The sequence below is a fragment of the Carica papaya genome, chromosome 8, assembly GCF_054855325.1.
Source record: "Carica papaya isolate Zhongbai chromosome 8, ASM5485532v1, whole genome shotgun sequence".
NCBI lineage: Eukaryota > Viridiplantae > Streptophyta > Magnoliopsida > Brassicales > Caricaceae > Carica > Carica papaya.
This window is the reverse complement of record NC_142316.1, coordinates 293,253-315,966: the sequence shown is the minus strand read 5'-3', so window position 1 is coordinate 315,966 and position 22,714 is coordinate 293,253. Positions and strand designations below refer to the sequence as shown.

At 36.6% G+C, this 22,714-nt stretch overlaps 3 protein-coding genes and 1 pseudogene across 5 annotated transcripts; 1 reads left to right on the top strand and 3 right to left on the bottom strand.

Moving 5' to 3' along the window:
- Window positions 1-1,148: 1,148 nt before the first annotated feature.
- On the bottom strand, window positions 1,149-3,536 carry LOC110806339 (ribulose bisphosphate carboxylase/oxygenase activase, chloroplastic). Its single transcript, XM_022031155.2, has 6 exons — window positions 3,375-3,536; window positions 2,850-3,169; window positions 2,598-2,700; window positions 2,409-2,494; window positions 1,842-2,314; window positions 1,149-1,717 (listed from the first exon to the last, which is right to left on the bottom strand). The coding sequence occupies exons 1-6, from the start codon at window positions 3,417-3,419 to the stop codon at window positions 1,458-1,460; spliced, it is 1,287 nt and encodes a 428-aa protein (XP_021886847.2). The 5' UTR covers window positions 3,420-3,536; the 3' UTR covers window positions 1,149-1,457.
- Window positions 3,537-4,679: 1,143 nt separating this feature from the next.
- LOC110806320 (protein PSK SIMULATOR 1-like) lies at window positions 4,680-6,209 on the bottom strand. The gene has a single exon (XM_022031136.1). It carries the CDS (start codon window positions 6,207-6,209, stop codon window positions 4,680-4,682), a length of 1,530 nt encoding a protein of 509 aa, XP_021886828.1.
- Window positions 6,098-22,324, top strand: LOC110806327 (uncharacterized). 2 transcript variants are annotated; one of them, XM_088209142.1, is made up of 7 exons: window positions 6,098-6,229; window positions 10,455-10,654; window positions 12,566-13,189; window positions 13,868-14,018; window positions 17,664-17,825; window positions 20,881-21,044; window positions 21,712-22,324. In XM_088209142.1, the coding sequence occupies exons 1-7, from the start codon at window positions 6,208-6,210 to the stop codon at window positions 21,817-21,819; spliced, it is 1,431 nt and encodes a 476-aa protein (XP_088065268.1). In that variant the 5' UTR covers window positions 6,098-6,207; the 3' UTR covers window positions 21,820-22,324. The 2 variants fall into 2 exon arrangements, with proteins under 2 accessions (XP_088065268.1, XP_088065266.1); XM_088209140.1 differs by lacking the exon at window positions 6,098-6,229 and adding an exon at window positions 9,616-10,051.
- LOC110806340 (pentatricopeptide repeat-containing protein At4g21065 pseudogene) lies at window positions 6,417-9,367 on the bottom strand (annotated as a pseudogene). Its single transcript, XR_015813861.1, has 2 exons — window positions 9,019-9,367; window positions 6,417-8,930 (listed from the first exon to the last, which is right to left on the bottom strand). The product of XR_015813861.1 is annotated as a pentatricopeptide repeat-containing protein At4g21065 pseudogene (transcript).
- Window positions 22,325-22,714: the final 390 nt, after the last annotated feature.

Here is a 22,714-nt window from a genome sequence, read left to right as displayed (position 1 = left end):
AGGAATACTTAAAAATCAATACAATATATATATATATATATATGTATGTATGTATGTATGTATGTATGTATGTATGTATGTATGTATATGGGACATGAGAATCATATGAGATTATATTGTCAAAGCCTCCGATATTCCCTATTGAAGACAATAAATGAATTGTTCGTGCACAAAGTAATGTGTTTTGTATTGTGAGAAACCCCCACGTGATCCTCTTCCAAGCATAAGACTATCAATTTGGTCCATTAATTTATTCATAATTATAATCATAACCCGAAAAAATATTATTATAAGACTATCAAAATAAAATAAACTAAACTCCGGCGGCGGTGTTTATCGTGCTGCAACCAATCTCTCATGTTATGTTATCGAGAACTTATTAGAGATGAAGATGATGCTTGTTGAAGAAATTTTAGTAGGAAAATTGATAGATGTTTTGTTCTTCATATTGAATTTTGGGGAGCCTTCGGTGGTTTTCAGCTCATTTGGAATGTCGGGTTCCTCACTAAGGAAGATTACAGTATTAATGCGCATACCGCATTCGTTCGTGCGATCAAGCACTTGTTACTGCAGAATTGACAGGTTCAGATTCAACATGTTTATCGCGAAGGGAATAAATGTGTTGATTGGTTAGCGAATGATGATTTTTCTCCACCGGTGGGCCTCCATTCTCATGTTCAAATGACGAATAATTTCCAAACGGCTGCCCACGGAATTAGGCTGCTTCACTTTTCGTCTTTTTTAGTTGTATGACCAAATGGGGCCTAATATATATACACATAAATATATATCATACCTTTGAAAGCTGGAGAACCAGAATTGAAGTTGGCTACTTCATTATTTCCTTTTGTTTTGTTAAATATTATTTGAGGAATTGAAGAAGGCTACAGCCAATAGTAGTTAGAAACCAGATGGGCTTAATATAGTATATAATATATATATATATATATATTCATGTATTAATCTCTGTAAAGTACAAAACCTTGTGCTGGGGGAGTGATTCATCCCCTGTTTTTAATACAACAATCTACTTCACATTTTTAGCAGGACAAGTGTGTTCATAGTTTTGACTTGGACTGAAACTTTGAATTTGGGTCAGAGTAGATTACATTCAGTTTTGTTTTTAGTTCGATTTTTAGTTCTGAACATCACAAACTGTCTATCAAATTAAGGGAGAGAGATACAGTATTATACAATTCTATTACAATTAATTACAACATCTCAGTTTCTAGCCTTAATTTCCTGAATGCAGAGCTAAATTCAACAGAGGCAGCTCCTGTCATCATTTCCACCAGTTGAATCCTAATTTATGGAACCTGGATGATAAAGGGCAACTGACTACTCGATTAAGCTGCAACAATCCGTCCAAATCTTTGATGGTAACCTTAGAATCAGAAAACCCAGATAAATGCAAACCTCCGACCAAGTTTCTAACCAGAGAAAGATCCATTCTTGATTTAATCTTCGTTGGCATCTCCAAGAGCTGCCTCTTTCAAGTACTTGTCAGCCAACTGAACTCTCTTTACATTCTCTTGCTCTTGGACAAGCATGCTTCCATACTCGGTAAGTTTTTCGAGTGTCATCTTTGGCTGCTCGAAGGTTGGAGGTCCTTCCTTTGAGTTCACTAGTCTCTTTCCGATTTTCTCCACTCCTACTTCCGCTATCCATTTTCTCACTTCGTCATCGTATACTCTTGCTCGAACAGCACCGAAGAAATCTGCAACCATGAGTATAAATAACTGATTGAATCGTTTTCTATTAATTTTTAAGCTTTTGAAACAATAGTTTAATCAAAGATGAAATCATGTTTTAAATCCAAGTCTAGTGTTTTAGAATGTTACCAATTGACTGGCCAGGGAAAGTATCTACTAGCTTCACAATGTCTTCCTTAGGCACGTTGTCTGTCCGGAAAATGCCGGTACACACGCCAATTCTGTCTTCCCGAGTAGGAGCCCAGTAGAATTTTTCCATCCGGCCATCACGGATGAGAGGAGCGTATAATGTAGAGAAATCATTGCCGGTAACGATGATAGGCACACGAGGATTCTCCTGCTTGTTGTACATACCAGGAAGCTGGACGTTAGTGGGATTATCAGCAATGTTCATGAGTGTAGCATTCACCATCTGATTGTTGACTGTGTATTGTGTAGTTCCACCGAGTCGACCAGCTCCTGCATCAAGATCATTGATGAAGAGGCAACACATTTTTCCTTTGCTGATAATATCTGCAGCCTCACGGTATCTTTGCCTGATCAATTTTGCAGGCTCTCCAGCATTCCCACTTTCCAATTCACCAGCACTCATCATGATCGGGCTGATCAAATCAAAAAATTTCATAAGCTTACACCCAACCATTCATTTCTCTCTTCCAACATGGAAAAAACAAAAAACAAGTAATGCTAACTCACTTGATTCCCAACTTAGCAAACACAAGCTCGCACTGGAATGATTTCCCTTGTCCTTTGCCTCCCCAGATACCCAGAATTAGAGGGACCTGTCAAATTCATCGTAATAGATTGAATCATTTCCTATTATATTAATTTTTTTTTAAAACAATTAATTTAAGAAGGTGAATTGAGTAAGCTGTGTGAGCAAACCTTGATGTTTGGTAGGGTCATGAAGTTCTTTGTGATGTGAACAACAACCTTGTCCATGAATGCAGGAGCAATGTAGAAGCCGTCCATGCTGTTGTCCATGTACCTGGAAAATTATCCGATAATCAGAATTAATTAAACAAGATACCGATGGATTAACCTACACAAATCTCGATCCAGAAAGAAAAAATTGATTCTAATACCATCTTACTTGATCGATACAACAAAAATTCTGAAAAATTATCGGCTACTTACTGTCGAAGACCTTGACTGATGTAGTCGTAGGAAGTCATGACAGCATAATGAGTTCCGGAATCTTGAGGAGCTTGGAAGAGAGTGTCCACCATTCCTTTTCCTCTGGTGATGTCCTGTTGATCATCCGATATATCAGTAGCAAGTCCTGCCCACCTATCCTTCGACGTCTGCTTCTCTTCATCGTAATCTGATGCCAACACCTTGAACTTCTTCGAACAAATCTTCTGGTGGCTGAATTTTGAGTTCACCTTCTTCGAGCTGTTGCCGAAAAAAGCAGAGGTTGGTACCGAAGCTCCAGAAACGACGCCGTTCAGTTTCACCTGCACCAAGAAATCACAATTTCCATTTTCTCAGCTGAACCAAGAGCAAAAACTTCATTTACGACCACTTAGTACAAAGAAATCAAAGACATACAGAAAATCAAAACAATGAAACGCAAGCCGTCAGGAGTACACACGATTGTTATAAAAAAACTGGCATGGCGTGTATAGAAATAAACAGTAAAGGAGCTGTAAAACACAGTACCACAGGTCCAAGCGTGGAGACAGCAGAAGCAGCAGCAGCCGCCATGATCAGAGCAACGTGATAACGAGGAAGAAGACGACGAAATGAAACTGAGTCAGTTGCAGAGAGAGGACGGGCATTTGAATTTATAGAGCGAAAGAGATGGGGAGCGGCGAGGGGAAAATCCTGCGGATTGGGTTCTGAAATCTGTTAAACAATGCCCACACAATTTTTGACGTAACTAAAACGATGTCGTTTTGGGGATTTTGTTCAAATGGTTTCAAACAAAATGGAGGCTTCTCGGAACTCTCTGATTGGTTCTGAGGGCGGGGTTTAATCTCCTCTCTTCTCCACTAAAAAATTAGATATTTATTTATTTTATAATTTTATTATTTATAAATTATATTTTTTAAATTTTAAAATTTGTATATATTATTTATTTATTTAATATATATTAATATAAATTTTATTTAATTTTAAGATAATGGAAAAAAAAAAAAAAGCAGTTGCAAAAACCGAAAAGATGAGAAAATCAAGAGGCTTTTTGTTTTATTCAAACCCATCATTGTCTATCAGCCACGTGGTAAAGAGTGAGCCAATAAAAAAAGGACACCTGTGGGCCCCACCTTTCTAAGACACGTGTCACGCGTTCAAGGTCATTTCAATGTCATACATAAATATATATATATGTGTATATATATATATATATATATCTGTAAGTGACTTTCCAGATAATTCTTTTAAATTATCCAAACGAATTTTTATTGGCTGAAATAAAATTACGAGTCACTGTCAATGGCTAAACGGGGCAAGTTTTGACCTGTTCGCAAACGGAAAACCGGACTGAACCGGATCCGAACCAGACCGAATTTGAGTAATGTTGGGTCCGGTTTTTTTATTTAAGTTCGTGGTTGAATAAATTTTAGAATAAATAATTAACGTACGACAACGACACTGATTTTGGATTATAACGATACATAATAAAAATGATAAAAAAATTTATATAATAAAATATTATATTTATATTTTCAATTAAATTACTAATTTATCTATATTTTATTATATGTAATAGTAAATGATATATAAAAAATATGTAATGATAAAAAAATAAACAAAATATATTATTTGAGTTTATTATGATAGTGTTATTATTAAGATATGATGTTTCCGATGTTGGTATAAAGTATTTAGAAATTTTTCTAAACGATATATGTATATATATATATATATAAATAAATATATTTGTTTATTATCACTAAATTATATATATATAAAATGAATATCAATTTTATTTTATTTTATTTTTTTTTTAAATGTAAGAGACAACTATAGGAGACGAGCTCCACCCAAATGGCGCTTCTCGTAAGTAAAAATGCAACTCAAACCTACCAGTATCTCAACAATGGCGGCCTCTGTCTTCTCTAAGTCGGCGAAGTACAGAGTCTGCAACAATGACACCGTGGGCTTCGCGTCCAACCTCTGTTGCTCCAAATACCTCTCGTTCTGCCACTTCAACGTGTCTTGCGCCATTGGTCCAAGCCACTTCAGCGTCGTCTCCACTGCCTCCCGACATCCTTCCGCCATGGCATGCCCGTCACTTTCCATCGCATCTCTGTACCATGATCGTCTCTTCATCTTCTCCTTAATTATCCATCTTACCCTATCTGTCAACATTCCGTATATGTGCCCGCGCCCCTCATTGCTTATCCTCAACGGGGAGTGCAAGAAACCTTGCGCCAGTACGATCGCGTTCGCGTACGGCGTTGCGAGCCCCGCGCCGCCGACCGTGGATGCTGGAGCTAAACGGAGCAGTCCTTTTCTGTAGTCGTTGGAAGTTGTTTTTTCGCAGCCTTGGATATTATGGCCTAACTCGACACATAATTCGCTGCTGTAGAACAGAGTGATTTTCCTCTCGGAAGTTTTGAGGATCGGACACGATCTCGCCTTGCGTCGATTAGTGTTTGCATTTATGTATTTGTTTTTGTCTGCGAGGAGGCAGTAGTCCGCGTCTGGCTCTGGTTGGATCCGGATGCCTAGTAATTTGTGGTGGGGAGTGGTGGATGATGAAGTGAGTTTTTTCGAACATAAAGCGGGCGCGAAAGGTCCGAATAGAACACAGATTTGAGCGTAGATGAGAGAGACGACTGGGAGCATGAGGCCGACGATCTTGTCGAAAGTGTGATTCCAGAGCGAAGCGTCTCTCCATCGGTGAACTTGTTTTTTCAGATTTGTGATTTTCTCATGGAACAATTCGTCATTCAAATTGTTAGCTCTGCTATAATATCTATGAAGAGTTAGACAATTGAGTTTATTACATTGGTAAAGCTTCTTCTCCCAAATCCCAATCTCGCGAAGAGATTCTTGAGAGCACTGCAAATTACAAGTTGCAACGACGTACTTGTCCATCCTCTCGATCATCTTCTGTGCATTTTTCGAGTTGTATTGAAGCTTCCGAAGAGTGAAATTCCCGCGTTTGATTTCGGCATAGATGGCATCAAAGCGTTTGAGATTTGGATCGGAGCATTTACGAGCGAGGTAGGAGATAATGGCGACGGCATAATCAAGTTCAGCAATCTTCTCAGAGCAAAAGAGAGAAAGCAGAGAAACTTCGTCTGTTGAGCTTAAGAGAGCGACTCCTCTGGATTTGAGAGGTCCTTTAAGAAACTTGAAAAATTCCTCCTCTGAGAGAGACCTGTAAAGGTGGAGAAGATGAGCCATGGCTTTTGCAGCTTCGTTTGAGAGAATGCCAAGAGTTGCAGGATGAGATTTTTCATAGAAGAAAAAGTTGAGAGCGGCAAACCATACAGGATGAAATTTTTCGAGGGAGAAAACCTTGAGAGCGGCAAACCAGGCCATGGATCGGAGAACAACAATCGGTATGAATGATTTTCGATGTTGTTGGGAGATCTTCTTCCCCTAACTGCAGTTTTTTTCCTTTTCTTTTTCAGTTTTTGCTGTTATGAATTTGATGGTGGTAGAGTTTTGGCAGACAAGTATATCAGAATAACCTCTGCATTCAGTTTATATCATTTTATATATATATATATATAATTAGAAACTATATACTCATAAAAATATTAATATATATAACCAATTACATATACCTGTTTATATACTTTAAAGTTTCTTTTCATAATTTCTAAAATAAATTACACATTGATTTATTGCATGAAATCTTAAAATACTTCGTGATTCTCTTTTTTTTTTCTCTAAAGAAAATTATCTTAAAATCCGAAGAGCATAAATTTATCACCAATAATCTTTACAAGAACAATTTCCCTCGATAAAGTGATGAAACCGATTTCGATCCCGGACGACAATCTCTACGCAAAACTTACTAGAAACGTGCTTCATGAAACGATGACAATCATGGCAAATCCGGAGATTGTTCATGATTCTTATCGTTCTTCTCTCCTTAAAGTAGAAAAGAGAAAAACCGACTGCCAGTTTTTCACTATGAAAGCCGAGATTATACTCCTTCTCTTCCTCTTCGATGTCGTGTAACACATTAGTTACGGAGGGAGTATACCCTGCAACTCTAAGACTGTCGATAGTCGAAACTATGAACTCTTTAACTGGCTTCAGTTCGTGATCCTGCGAATCATCTCCCGATACAAACTCATGAACAATCTCATCAACAATAAGCAAACTACACCCTGGTTTCTTGTTTATTCTCTTCTCCTTCATTGAATTTCTCACCCCTGCTTTCTCAAACCATCGACCAACTACGCCATACGCATTCGATAAGAGCACTTGATCGCCATCGTGATGAGGGTCTACCTCATTGATTCTTTCTTTAACTTTCTCGGCCGAGTCAAGACGGTTATAGTTCACACATGCTCCAAGCAGAGTCCTCCAAACAATTACATTTGGCCGAATAGGCATCCTCTCAACAAAATTTAACGCCTCCTGGATCAATCCTGCCCGGCTGAGAAGATCAACCATGCAACCATATTGTTCAAGCCTCGGCTCAATACCATACTCGAGCTTCATGCTTTTGAAAATTTCCAATCCCTCATCAATAAGACCACCATGACTACAAGCCACCAACACTGCATTAAACGTCATGTGATCAGGCCGGAAACCAGATTTTTTCATCTCATTAAACACTCTCAACGCTTCCCTGCTCTGCCCGTGAACTGCTAATCCATTAATCAAAGCTGTCCATGTGGCTATATTTCTCTCAGGCATTTCATCGAACACCTTTATCGAGTGATCTACGGACCCGCACCTCGAGAACATATCGATCAATGCAGTACCCAGAGAAACAGTGAGCTCAAATCCGTTTCTGAAAATGTAAACTTCGACCCACTTGCCCAATTCCAATGCCCCCAGGTTCGAAACCGCAGATATCACGCTAAGCATCATAACCTCGTCTGGCTTCACTTTCCCCAGAAGCTGCATTTCCTGAAAAAGTTCCAGAGCTTCTCTCCATAATCCATTGTTGACAAAACTCCCAGTCAGAGTCGACCAAGTCACCAAGTCTCTCTCAAGCATTTCTTCGAACAGTTTCATTGCCGTACTGACATGGCTGCAACAACCGTAAAGATTAATCAAGGCGTTTTGTACGTGAACGTGGGAGTCAAACCCAAGTTTGAAAATTAGAGAGTGAAGCTCTTGACCCGTGCGCAGACGAGCACAGGACTTGAGAAGGGGAGGGAAAGTGAAATGATCGAAGGAAACGCCTGCACGGCGCATGCGGGAGAAGAGGGTGAGGGCGTGAACAGGGCAGGAAGAAGTCGAATGGATTCTGATGATTGTATTGTAAGCGAAGGTGTTTGGTTCATGGGAAAACTGAAGAAGATGACGACTCTCTAAGCCCGTTTTTATGAGGTAGGAATGGAGTTTTCTGTGCATTGTTCATTGCTCGTCCTTCGTGCAAACTAACTTTGCAGCAAGTTGGGAAAGTCGACTGGATTCATACAGACCCTCGTATATAATTATCATTAGATATAGAATAATTATATATGTATATATTTTGTGTTTATATTTACATATATGGAAGTCATATTATTTTTTTTACAAAACTTGCCATTATTTTAATTTTCAGAAGTAATTTTTAAGAAAAATACTAAACAATTCTTATTAATAAGTTATCCACACAAGAATTGATCCCTTGAGTTTTATATATGCATATATGTGTGTGTGTGTGTGTGTATATATATATATATATTTATATATAATTTAGTATGTATGCAGGCAATGATTAGAAAGAAACTGCAACATCTTGATATAAGAAACAATCTGTCTCCTTTTCGGAGCTTCAGCTTACAAAGTTTATCAAGACTTATTGAAAAAGAAAAAAGAAACAGATCGAAGCGTCTTGATCATAAGAAGCCTCGTTATTATAAGAAGCTTTTATTCTTAATTAAGTAAGTAATTAATTAGCAGAACCAGAAACACAAAGCCATTGACCCACAAACAGTTTGTCGCAGTCGAGATTAGGGTTGATTGCATCAAACGAGTCCTGAGTTAAATTGAACATCTGGGAAATCCCAAAGCATGTATCTCCACTCCTCGCACCAAACACTTGATCACATTCTGGGCTCTTATCAGTTGGCTTCAAGAACCCTCCAACTGCACCATTTCAACGACACAAAAACATATTTATATACACATTCTACATATATATATATATATATGTACGTATAAAACCAAGACTTACAGCTGAAGAGTCTGCTTTCAGCCATGGACGCAATGAGGATCAGAGACAACAAGAAGCTCAAGTTAAGAAGCATTGCAGTAGTCTTGTTGCTCATTCTAATCGCCATGTCGAAGCTGTTGCCTTTTAAGATTACTCTGTTTATCTTATATACATGTATAATTACATCCTTCAATCTCTTATATTTATAGTGAAATATGAAACGAGAATGAAGAGAATGACAAAACAATCAGCCAAGAAATCGTTGATATCTTTGTTTAATTTACAAGAAGCCGGCTGCTCCAGGCCCCCTTGCAGTAGCTTTTTTCTTTTACTTTGTTTGCATGGAATTTTACGTTTACATGGCGGAAGACTCTAAGCCAAGAAATTTCACGTATATCTGTGAGATATATATATATATATCATATTATATTATATGTATAATATTAAATGAATTAATTAGGCAAAAAATGTATGGATGCTTTATATATAATATTATTTTATAAATGATGATATAATATTAAAATTTCTTAATAATTTAGTTTAAACTGGATTTTTATTTTCTCCTTCTGTGTCCAGACCAAATATATATATATATGTGTATATATATTTAATGTGATTCATTTCGATCCAGTCGGTCTCCAAATAAAACAAATCAAGCAACTTGTCGAGCAGAAAAGTCTAGAAATCCACAGCCCAAAATCTTTCTACCCACGGAAATTAGCCGTCTGTGATGACAAAGATCGACACCAAATCAAAAAAATGAACTCATGTGAAAGCGACTTCCTATCCACTTTCCTCTCCTTCCTCTTCCCCTCGATGGAATCTCATTCCATGACCTGTGGGTCTCGGAAAACTAGCTTCGGTGTCTTCGTGGACTACGCCAAGTGGGAATTCAATGCTTTCCTTTGGATCTCCCTAATCGCCATCACTTTGTTTTTGCTTCGAAAAGTTGTCAGGTTGCTCATGTTATGGATTCAAGCAGCCAAGATTCCTGGCCCCCCGTCTCCTTCCTTCTTTGGCCATTCCCAGCTTTTTTCCCGAGAAAGCCTCACCGGTTTGTTTATAATTTTTGTTTGTTTTGTTGGGAAACTTCTTTTTTTTTTTTCGTTTGTAGTTCTTGTCCTTTTAATCATTCAGTGCTAATTTCTTTAACTTCAATGGTGGTTAACGACGCTTTTGCTTGTATTGAATGAGATTTTACTTCTGATCGTACTGTCTCTAGGTGTGGGATTTTTGTTCGAGTTAGATTCTTCTTGTTTACCCTTTTATTGGTATTCAAACATTTGATGGTTCGAGTTAGATTCTTCTTGTTTACCCTTTTATTGGTATTCAAACATTTGATGGTTAGTTTTTATGGTACTCTGTTGTAAGTGTGGGATTGATTGATGGTTATATGTATATGTATCCTTGATTTGTTGCTGAATTCTTGTCATGTTTACAATCTGTACATTTTTCAGGCCTTTTGTCGGATTCGCACGACAGATATGGATCAGTTGTGAAGCTGTGGTTGGGGCCGACTCAGCTTTTGGTTTCAGTTAAGGATCCAACACTTTTCAAAGAGATGCTCTTGAAGGCTGAAGATAAGTTGCCTTTGACGGGAAGAGCTTTTAGGTTGGCATTTGGACCCTGCAGCCTATTCGCATCCTCCTTTGACAAGGTCCACAGAGTTGCATTCTTTACCCTTCTCTTTTTTCATACATATATATATAGATATATATTCCATATTCACTTATCTTAATGGTATTTCTTGCTTTAGAGGGTGTTGCTTATTTCTTGGTTACAAGCAGCGTTCTAATTTTTGCCAAATAGTTGAGTGTTTATATTGAGTTATTCAAAAAGCAATTTGAACTGAATAAAATAGGCACCATATTTTAATTTTTTAGATTATTATGTCCTTTGTCTAATAAACTTACTTAATGGATTAATACTTACATATTAATTTGAGCAAGATTTGCTGAGCATTAATGTTGAGAATCATGGCAGTTGTCATCTGTCTGACTCTATCTGGTGCTGTATCCTCCAACTGTCTATTACCTATCTTGGGCAGCCCTTTTGGGTAATCCCTGGAATATCTCTTTCTGGGATCTTGTCCTGGGTAAGCTCAACAACTTTCTTGAGAGTTGGTTGGAAAGTGCAATCTTTTCTTTAAAAGATAGGGTTACTCTCCTCTAGGCTTGTCTTCCGAGTACCCCTCTTTAACTTTTTTCTCTCTATTTAGAATTTCTGTTGGAATAACTGGGGGAATTGAGAAGATTATAAGGGATTTTCTTTGGTCTGGGGTGGGGATCTTACAGAATTATGTGTTTCTCACAAGTTTGAGAGAATTGACATAGTAGTCCCTCTTACTTTTTCCTTGCCGATTTACAACTACATTGTTTTTGGCAAATCTTGCAAACAATATATGGTTGTCTTCCTCAGATTCTGCTATGTCAAAAATTGGCTAGAGCTCATATTTCTTAGTTTTCTAGTCTGAGAGGAATATTTCTGCTGCCAGTTTCACTTTCAGGATTGTGATGGAATACTTCAATAAATAGGCTTATAAAAGTTCTTGTATTATATGATTTCATAGTAAAAATCAGTAAAGATTTAGCACAAGCAAACTACGTACGTAGTGACACTTTCGGAAGTATACAAAAAAAATGTTACTAGCATGTAAAAATAATAAGACTTATTCTTTTGCCCTTTTTTTATTTTGTTGTTTGCCCTGCATTAAGTAAAACTCAATTATCCATCTAATATAATATTGATTAAATAAATGCCCGAGCCTCTGTGCTTTATACCTGAAAACTATATATTTTTTTATTATTTCTTTATTGGAATTCAAAGTTTATTCTTATTCTTAATCTATTTTTGTATTCTTTCTAGATTCAAATAATAACCATTGAATCGCAAATAAAAAAATTATGTAAAATGTCATGAATATTTCTAAAAATCAGTGTAAAACAGGTAAATATTTTGGGCTCTTGGTTGAGGATAAGAATGTGCGGGTGGAGAGATTGAAATTGTTGTGGAGAAAAACCTTGAGGAGCTCCCAGCCCAGCTCTAGTATATTCATCTCAAAAAATTTAGTTACGGAATTTTCCAGTGGTGAGGAGAAATGAATAGAAGTGGAAGAAGATATAGAAGTAGATGATGAATTAAACAATAAATTTAACAATTAAAGATAAATGTTACTTTCACCGAACACTGATAGGCGACCATGAGGTAGCTTCTAGTTGAGCTTGTTACTCTTGAAAGGAGTTGAGTTTGAGCCCATCGCATGAAAGAAAAAGTAGAAAGTCTCGTGACAAAATTAAGATTGGATCCCTATGCAAAGTAGATTAAGGTATTCTTTTAAGAAAAACCTTGGTTTTAGCCAAAGCGAAGTGAAGAGAATCATCTTATCCCAAATCATATTGATTTATTGAATCTACACAGAATGTCAGCATGGCTACTTAGAGGAATAAAACATCTGGTGTTTGTTTCTCCTTATTCCTTCCAACTTAAATAATGTAATTCATTATATACCATATTTATATTTGTATATTTCTTAATATTGTTCAGTGGTACTTTTTTTTGCCTCTCACAGGTACAAAAGAGGAGAGAATCTTTGGCAGTGGAATTGAATGGAAGGTTGCTTGAGAAAGCAAATGTTTTTCCTGCAAAGGCCATGGATTGCATTATGGAAAGAGTTAATAAGAACATGTGTAAAGAAAGTGTTGATTGTAAAATGGTTTCTCAACACATGGCCTTTACCTTGTTGGGAACCATACTTTTTGGTGATGCTTTCCTGACTTGGTCTAAGGCAAATATTTATGAAGAGCTTTTGATGATGATAGCTAAGGATGCTTGCTTATGGGCGTCATATGGTGTTGCTCCTTTCTGGAAAAGAGGATTTTGGAGGTACCAGTGCTTGTGCACAAAGTTGAAATGTCTAACCCAGGACATCATTCATCAATGTAAGAAAAATTATAAACTATTTCGTCATGCAAATCAGAATGACCATGATGAAATTACAACTGCCATGGAGTCAGCATTCAGTACACCATCTTGTTCTAGCAACTCCTTACAGGAGTTCAGCAGCCATCTCTTTACAAAAGAAGAGCCATGTGGAAATATAATGGTTGTAATGTTTCATGGTTGTTTGACGACAGCAGGTTTGATTGGCAATATCTTGGCAAGACTTGCAACCCATCCAGAAATACAGGATAGTGTAGGTGTTTTTCCATTACTTTTTTGTCCTCTCCATTATTTTATCACGATTCTTTATTTCATATATCACCAGAACTGATTTCATGAAGGTCTCAAGACAGCTTGATTCCATGTTCTTTGAATAATATTTTAATATTATTCTTTTTTTCTCTCCTTGAGAATTCCTATAAACCTGCATTAGCTTTATTTGCTCTTTTTTGCCTGTACGATTGCAAATATTGATGCGAACCAAAAATATCTTTCCTGTGAGTATTATTTATTTTTCTTTAAATTGTTTTTCTGAAAAAGAAATTAATTGACACGGTACCAATGGGGTGCCACCCAAGGACAAAGAATTTATTATTTCTTTTCCATTCCTAAGTAATATTATTGACATCTAAACTTTTGTTGTTAATCTTGTATTTATTACTTGATTCTTCTTTCCCTTTCTTCTATAATCCTTTTGTTTTATCTATTGTTTGAATTTTGTATCAAAATATTGCAATTCATTATGGTTAGAACTTATTTCTGGTCTTAGGGTAAATCAAATTGCAGAAGGTTTATAGTCGTGTTGGTGAGAAGTTAATTATGTTTTCTCTTTCTGGTTAGAAAATAAACTCAATTTTAAATTTTTTGCAGCATTCTTGGTTTGAGGCTCCTATTTGCATCTTATTTGTGTCTTTAAATCATAACTTTTCAGATTTACTCAGAGATAGTTATGGCACAAAAATGCTCTGTAGACCAGGATAAACATGATGTTGATAAGATGCTCCTGTTATTGGCAACAATTTATGAGTCTGCTCGTCTTCTGTCATCAGGACCTTTGCTACAGAGATGTTCTTTGAAACATGGTGAGCCATCACTTGCTTCGTTAGCAACTAAATAACTGAATGTCGATTTATTTCTAGATATGTTTTCTCTTTTCCCCAAAATTATTTTGGAATTGGGAATAATTAGGGGCCATTGGGAACAATATCCGCGTGAAAATTGGTTTTCTAACAAAAGTTTGTAAATTGTAACGGACAGTCTTTGAGAGGATCTCTACAGATGTAGATCAAGCGTCTTTGTACGACCAATGTCTTCCTTCCTCCTGCTTGCGCCTTGTGGTCAGTAGTGAGGAGGCCATGGCGCTTTCTCATACCAGAAAATTTCTGGTCATAGAAAGCAAAATTTTCTATGCCATTTTAGTGGGGCAAAAGTGGATGATATTCGGGTGAGTTAAAATGGGATGGGGTTTAGGGCATCTACGACTTTCTGGGAGGATGAAGTAAAATGGCTGTTAGGTTCCCTACAGGGGTTTTACTGGTTGGAAGGAGGGGAATTCTGGTGCCAAAATATGCTGGTAGAGACTATAATATCTGTGTGGCCATGGGGGGCAACAATTAGAGCTAGTTTCTGTTTACCACAGAAGAAAGGGGAGGAATTAAGGTGCATCTTTATCCTGGAAGGTCCACAGGCTGGAGGGTGATGGAGGATGATGATGGCACTGTTATAAAATGTTGGGAAGGGAATTTGAGGTGCCTGAGCAACCAAAGGTGCTGAAACCGAACACCTATAAGGAGAAGCATTGCTCGTTGGAGGTCCGCAACATCAGTCCTAGTATGTTGCATTGCCCAAGCTTGTAAGATGGAGCTGATCATGAGGCTGGGCATGAGGGGAGAGAGCAGTTATGTTGCTGTGATGGAGGGTAGTCGAGTAGGGAAGAAATGACCCAACTTCAAGATGGGTTTGATGAAATTTAAAAATCGTGGAAATGCAAAGAGGGGCGTCATCTTGGGGGAGATAGGGCCCTGAAAGGTCTTGGCTTAAGGAGCCCAACAAGGGGATGAAGACTGGTACAGGCTGAGATTTAGCTTGGCCAAAAAGGAAAATAGGTCAAATAGAACAGGTCTGGCCTCCTGTGAGAATGATGGCCTGTGACCTAAGAGGAGAAGAAGAAACCTGACTTGTGTATCAAGGAGGAGTTGACCCCTAAAGTTCTAGAGGTGGGGGTTACAATGGAGGAGTTTGAGACAGATTCCGTCAATAGGGAGGATAACAGAGAAAGGGGGGAGTGTTGTAGAATGGGGAACGAAGAAGAAACGGGAAAGAAATGGTGTCGGAAGCAAAAGAAAGGCAGGTTGTGCGCAAACTCGCAGAAGAGGCCGGCAAGGCTTGTGTTTTGCCATTGGCAGAACCATCGATAGTGAGAAATGGGGTGGGTTGGATGTGAAATCCTTGGTTGCTTTAAATGTGAGCTCTCCAAGGTAAGTAGCTCTGGAGATTCTTGGATGAGGGGAACTGTTTCTGGAGGAAGGTGATAACAGCAAAGTATGGTATAGATTCTTCTGGTCAGTTTCCTAGGACCCTTAGGGGTTTATATGGTATGGGTTCCTGGAAAAGAATGCATATGGGTAAAGAGGCTTTTGGGAAATGGATCAGATGGAGAGCGAGTTCGGGAGAGGGTGAGTTTCTGGAGGATGAGTGGATGCTGGGGCTCTCTACATGCAATTCCCTAGTAGTTTTGCCATTGCTTAACACAAGGACATTTCAGTTAGGGACTCATATATATAGTCCCTTAGAACTGATATTTGGGGTAGTGGAACTAATAAAAAATTTGAATGAGTGAGAGATCGATGATTATGTGAGGATGCTCCATTCTCTTGCCATGGTGATGATTTCCATTGGGACTGAAGATGAACAAATTTGGAGTTTGGATTCTGAAGGAACATTGTCAATTCAATCTTATATTGCCTACATCCAACCAGAAGTGAGGATATGACCATGAAATTTCCGTCTTTGCTTGGAAGCAGTTCAGGGATGCATCCTAACTATGAATAGGTTTATAAGGAGAGGAAGATTCTAGTCAGTGGGTGTTATTTGTGCAAAAGTGCTGTTGAAATGTGCAATTACATACTCATTTGGTGTCTGTATAGAAGCCACTTGCGGTCTTTGGCTTATGGTTTACTGGGGTTGAGCTGGATCATCTCAGGAACTGTGAAAGAGAAGCTTTGTGCTTGGAAGACATCTGAAGTGATAAGAAATCGGTCAGATTTATCCCTTTGGTTAACTTTTGAGCTATCCGGAAGGAGAGGAATAGAAGGATCATTGACGGTATAGAAGCTAATTTTGATAAATCCAAAAAACATTTTATTCCAGCCGTAAGTTTTTTGATTAAAAGCCTACCGCTAATTTTGATAAATCTAAAAAACATTTTATTCCAGCCGTAAGTTTTTTGATTAAAAGCCTACCGCTATTTGCTAATGAGGATCTGGGGGACCTTAAAAACATTTTGACAGGATAGTAAATATTTTTGTATACAGATTGTACCCCCCTTGGTGCTCTTTGAATATATTATGCTTTAAAAAAATTTACTTAGTAGGAATAAACCAAGAAATACTAACACTAATAGAATTTAGGAAAATATTATAAACACAGATAGGAAATCTAGATACTAATAAGGACAACATGATTCTTCATCTTTCTATATTCTATTACCTATTCCTCTTTCAACCCCTCGCAAAGATGATTCTTCATCTTTCTATATTTCCAGGTTGAAGAAGTAGGGAGCACTGAAACCTATGCCTCTTCTTTGTTAGCCTAAGAATATCATCTTCACTTTCCAGGTTCCTTTGGGGGGTTCCATTTTTTCCATGTATTCCCACCTTCTATTTAAAAAAAAGTTAAGAAGGTACTAGCTCCTTGATTGCCTGTGTATATCGGATGAGACAAAAATTGTCCAGCCAACGAAAGAGAAGGTGTATGACATTTTAAATGGAGACTAATTCTATCTTGTGGGGGGAGTGAAAATTCAACAACATGAAGCATAAAGTGCCTGTTACTCATTTATTAGTTAAACTATTTTGCCTCAAACATCGTGGTTCATTATGCAACCAGTACTTAGAGGGGGGAACTGAAAGAGCCTAGAGTGGCTTTTATGGGAATGCTCCTCTAACTTTTTCAGAGAAAATGAAAAAAGTAAGTAAACGAGAGGAAAAGAAGACTGAAAAACATCTAAATAAGATAGAAGGAAAGAAAAGGCTGAATCTTCTTAATTGTGAGAGACCCTCTTACCTGAGAGTCACTCACTTTGTTTCAAGGGAAAGTGGAGCATGGAAAGCATGAAATTTTTCTTCTTCCAGGGATGATGAAGAAAAAGAGAAAAAAGAAGAAGAAGAAGAAGAAAACATCCATTTTGTTTATTTGGATGTGATTGTGAGATATTTTCATTTGTTTGTCCTTTTTGTTTTTAGCTTTGATTTCTTTTTCTTATTTCTTATTTTCTGTTCTGTTCTATGCATTTGCTAATATCAAGGTGATGCTTTTGTTGCCTCTATGATAATCTTGATTTTATGTATTTCACCTTTGTGCAACTTTTTGCAATCAGTATTATTTGGTTATCACGGAAATGCAAAGCTCTTTACTTGATTATTTACTTTATGTATTTTTAGTACAAAGGCTGATGTCTTTACACTGCTCTATACTAACTCGTCCCTTTTTCCTGGCTTTGCTTCAAGATTTGAGTTTCGAGAATGGTTTGACCATACCTGCTGGAGCAGTCTTAGTTGTACCTGTACAATTGGTACAGGTGGATAATTCCAAGTGGGGGAGTGATGCCAGCAAATTTAATCCATACCGCTTTTTATCAAAGGAGTATGATTTATTGACTGACGAGCAAGGTTAATTTCTTTCTGTATATGCTACTCAAATTTCTACTTAAATTACATAAGATTTTATTTGTCAAACTTAGTGATGTTAGGATAAAATAGGTTTAATATGCCTACTTAGGAATTTGGGGATAACAACTTAAATATTACATCTAAGGTTTTTTAGACATTACATTTAAGAAATCTTAACAATGACAATTAAGGGTTTGATTGCATCAGACAACCAGAAAAATGAGATATGCTTGAAATATTTCATTGAATAACTAAACTCCATCTGAAATTACAAAATATTTATAATGTTTCTTATATAACATTTTCTAAATAAAAATAAACTAAGAAAAAATGTTATTAATATAAATAGAAAAACTAAATATTAATAAGAGTAAAATTGTGGGGTTTCTTTTAAAGCTATAGTAATAGACTCTTAAATAGTATAGTAATTTTATATTAAATAGAATTATACTTTCTAACTTTCTTTGGCAATCTAGAGCTAATATACCTTTGTTGATCAAGTTTCTCCTTCCATGGAGTTGTCTTTTTGGGGAAAGATCTTGAGCAAGAGGAACAAATTCTTCTTGCTCCTCTAGTTTAGGATCTGTGTTTATGTACCTAACTACAGACAAAATAGAAGTATTCACTTATTCATTCGGAACTAAATCATCATCCTCATTAGATACATAACCATCAAATCTTCCTTGCATCTCCTCCTTTTGTTTTATTCCAACATGCAAGTTGTTCTTCTTTGGGCATCGTAACCCATTTGTCCACTCTGTCCACACCAAAAGCAAACAATTACTTTACCTTTAGAATGAAGATTAGAAATCGATGTTATTCATTCTTTAACCCACCTTTTGATTCAAAGGTATCCTTAAGGATAGATGCCTTAGCCGGTCACTTATTGTTCCTCGAAATTGGATATTTTAAATATCATTCTACATTAAGGGCAGCTTCATAAGTTTAGATGATATTGCAAAGGGGTTGTTGAATTAATTCTCTTTTAGCTCTTAATCTTGCTTTGAATTGAAATGTTGCTTGGCAATCATCTTCTATCAACAAACTACGAATCTTTAATTTTTCGGACTTTTTTGTTCACTCAATTATTGGTATGTTGTTTTCAATTAAAGTCTAAGCTTGGCTATAAAGTTTCTCAAAGTAGTTGGAAGGTAAATACTTTTCAAGAAGAGTGGCCTTCATCTCTTCCCATGTTTCAGTTGTTGATTGTCTCCTTGTTAGATTCTCACCAACATTGTGCAACATACTTTTATGGGTCCAACTTTCATTTGGCATATCTAACCCTTTGTGATTTGGTATGCCATGCCACTGAAAAGTATTTTTCTATTAAATTGAGCCAATCAAGGAAGAAATTGAGATCTTTTTTTCTCCATCAAAATCAGGAGCTTTAACGTTTACCCTTGTAATAATGGTTCTAGCATTATCTTTAATTTTTCGCCTATCAGCAACTTGTGCGACTTGCAAATTTTGAACTGATGGAGTTACTTGTGCAGTGTGCACGTGTTTTAATTGCTGCACAATTGCATTGATCATGTTCTGCATTGTTTCAAGTATGGTATTAGTGTCTACCTTGTATAAATCTTGTCTAGCATTCAAGTTGTATTGGTTTGATTGAGGCAGGAATAGATCTAGGCAACTTGTCTGGTCAAGCTCTAGAAATCAAGTTAAAACAGGTCAGATTAAGCTACTCTCACTTGTTGTTGGGCGCGTGTATGGCTCACATGTCGCTTCCTACCATTGGATAACTGTGAGCTTCTATAAGTCAACTTGACTGGAGTTGGGGGTTGCAGATTGAAGATTAGTGTGAGACATGAGACATGAAGGACAGGATCGAGAGAGTCAACAGCTAAGAGAATTTGCCGTAGTAAGATGTGCATTCTCCATTGGAGTTTCCATGGCATGGCTTCGAGGGGTCTGCAGATTGGTGAGCTCTAGTTTCGGTAGTAGGGATGGTGTCACGTACCGCTTGGCGACAGCTGGTGAGCTGATTAGCAGCTGGTTTGTAGTCTTAGAGTTTTCTGAGCTGCGATTTTTTGGTTGTTTTCTTTTATTTTTTGTTCAAATGGGTTTGGTGTTGTTTGGAGGTAGTATTTTCACCACTTGGTGTAGAAATTTTTTGATACCAACTTATATAGGTTTTTAATTTAAAAAAGAAAGGTTAATTTGTCTAAGTAAGAATTTGAAAGTAAAAACCTATATATCACACTTACAGTTTCTCAAATATCACATATAAAAAGTTTTAAACACTATACTTAAGGGCTTGATTACGTCATACAATTAGAGAATTGAGAAACTATCGAAATAGTTTATTGAATAATTGAATTGTCTCATTATGAGATCACAAGATATTTATAACGTTTTTTAAGTACTCTTTTATATAAATAAGATTAAGCTAAGAAATACTAATATTAATAGTATTAGGACATTGGGAAGATAATAAGAGCAAGTAATAGTGATAACAGCAACAGTGGGACTATGGTGGCAGCAACTACAGTGATGTTGATGGTGGCAACAGCAGCACTGGGTTATTGGTGATGATGGAAGTGGCAGTTCTGGTATTCATCTCAAGAGATAGAGGTGGAATGGAAAAGAAAATAACCTTGTAGTCTTTGTACAATACTACCCACGTGGGTAGTGATTGTTCACCCACATGAGTTGAATAATATTACTATATTCTGGCATTGGTTGTATTTTATTCTGCCTATGAAGAAACTTTTTCCTAAGCATCGTGGAGATTATGTTAAGGAGCTTATCTACCCCTTACCACGCAGCACTCGTGGTACCGAATTTAATCTTAGTTCAGACTTCCTTTCCCCTTGCTATGTATCTGTACGAGACAATTTCATGCAATTTGTCATGTTAGTGTCTTCCACACAGTCCTGCTCGTGTCTTTGCTTATAGGACTTAATCATACCTATAGTTTGGCTTGAATTTCATATAATTCATATTTTAATGATTTCATATTGTTTCACTCCACTCTCAAGTTTTCTAATATATTTGGAGATGTACTACAATTATGAGGATATAATCAATGTTTGAGAATTATTTTCCTCAGGTGCTGGTAAAGAAGATAAAGAGCATAGTTCATTTGTTTTAAAAGATCCAAATGACAATGAAGCATTTCTTTCCTTTGGTTTTGGTACACGCGCCTGTCTCGGGCAGAAGTTTGTAATTCAAGGAGTCGCAACACTGTTTGCATCGTTGCTTGAACGCTATGAGGTTTGTGCAAGGAGCTGATTTTTTTTTTTCCTCTTCTAACCTTACAGTTGAAATTGCAGTGTCCTATGTATTATATGCATGTACCAATAAGTGGAATTAATACTTTGAGAGAGAGTTTATTTTACAATTTAACTCAATAAATGGAAGTACTGTGTATTATGAGGAAAATAAAATGGAAGTTAACATGCTTTACTTAGAAAAAACCAGTTCTTTCGGTCGGATCATTGTCAATCTTGTTCCAAATTTTCGAGTTGTCTAATTATACTTTTTACGTGGTAATTGCCTTTTGAACTTGATGGGTGTTACTTCTAAACCTTTCAAGCTGCCAATTCTGGAATGGAAATGCCATGTTTTGCCACATGTGGTGCAAGCATCACTTGATCACATGGTATCATTAGTTACTTACATGGATATTAAGGGATGTCATATGGTGTGATTGTCAAGTTAATGTAATTAGGGATAAACTTCCAGCAAAAGGTGTTTAGCTTAGGCCATATAATATAGTAGTTTTGGAATCACAAAGTAAAGTTTCATAGAGAAAAGCTAATGTAATTCTTTGAATGGTTCCTGTAGGTTTTAGTGTAGAATTCAGTGCAAGTTTCTTTTTTTTTTTTCTTAACATACTGTTTTGAAACCTTACCATTCTGTATTCATCGGAATATAACAGATAAAGCTTCAGCCAGAATCAAAGCACAATCCAGAACCAGCTCGGAACAACAATGTTTTCCAGACCTTTCCTAATCCAGATATTGTTTTCGTAAAAAGGAATAGCTGAAAGACGGAGAAACAGGATCGGTCGTTGGCTTGTATTAATGTCTTTTTGTTTCTTATTATAGATTTTCTTTTTAGTTTCAGTTTTCGTATTTTGTTGGTTTTTTTTTTTTTTTTTTTTTCCGTCAAGGAATTGATGGGGAAAGCCGTTGTCTTTTTGGCTCGTTGGCTGCGATCGGGGAGGATGGTTCGCAAGCACTTGCGGTAGCTTGTGTTTTTTGCATCCTCTACTTTTGGAATGACCAGAGTGCTGTCATCAATGGCGGATGATCAGTTTTTTGTTATGTTTTTGAAGCATTCTTGGTCTGAACTTGCAGTGGAGCCTTGTGATTTTCTTTTCCCATTTTACACTTTTGTTCTCCACCCCAACCCCCTGGTTGTAACTGAGCTTTTTCACTCCCTTCACATGGAGTTTATGTTTATTGAGATTACTGTTCTATATAAAATGTGTAAAGGTACAAGTTAATGTAATCCAATTAATCAGTACATTACAGTCCGATGGTTATATCTATTCTTCTTTATATTAGAGAATTGGTTTGGATCTCAAACATGTTTTCCCAAACCATATTGTTACTCTTACATATATATATATATATATATATATATAAGATAAAGGGTGGAGATAGAATTTGATTTTTCAGTCTCATACCAAAGTATAATGTTTATATGAGTTACATATTTAAGAAAGAAATATATATATATATATATATATATAAGATAAAAGTTGGAGATAGAATTTGATTTTTCAGTCTCATATCAAAGTATAATGTTATATGAGTTATATATTTGAGAAAAAAATATATATATATTTATATAAGATAAAGGGTAGAGATAGAATTTGATTTTTCAGTCTTTTAGCATAATATTATATGAGTTATATACTTGAAAAAGAAATATAT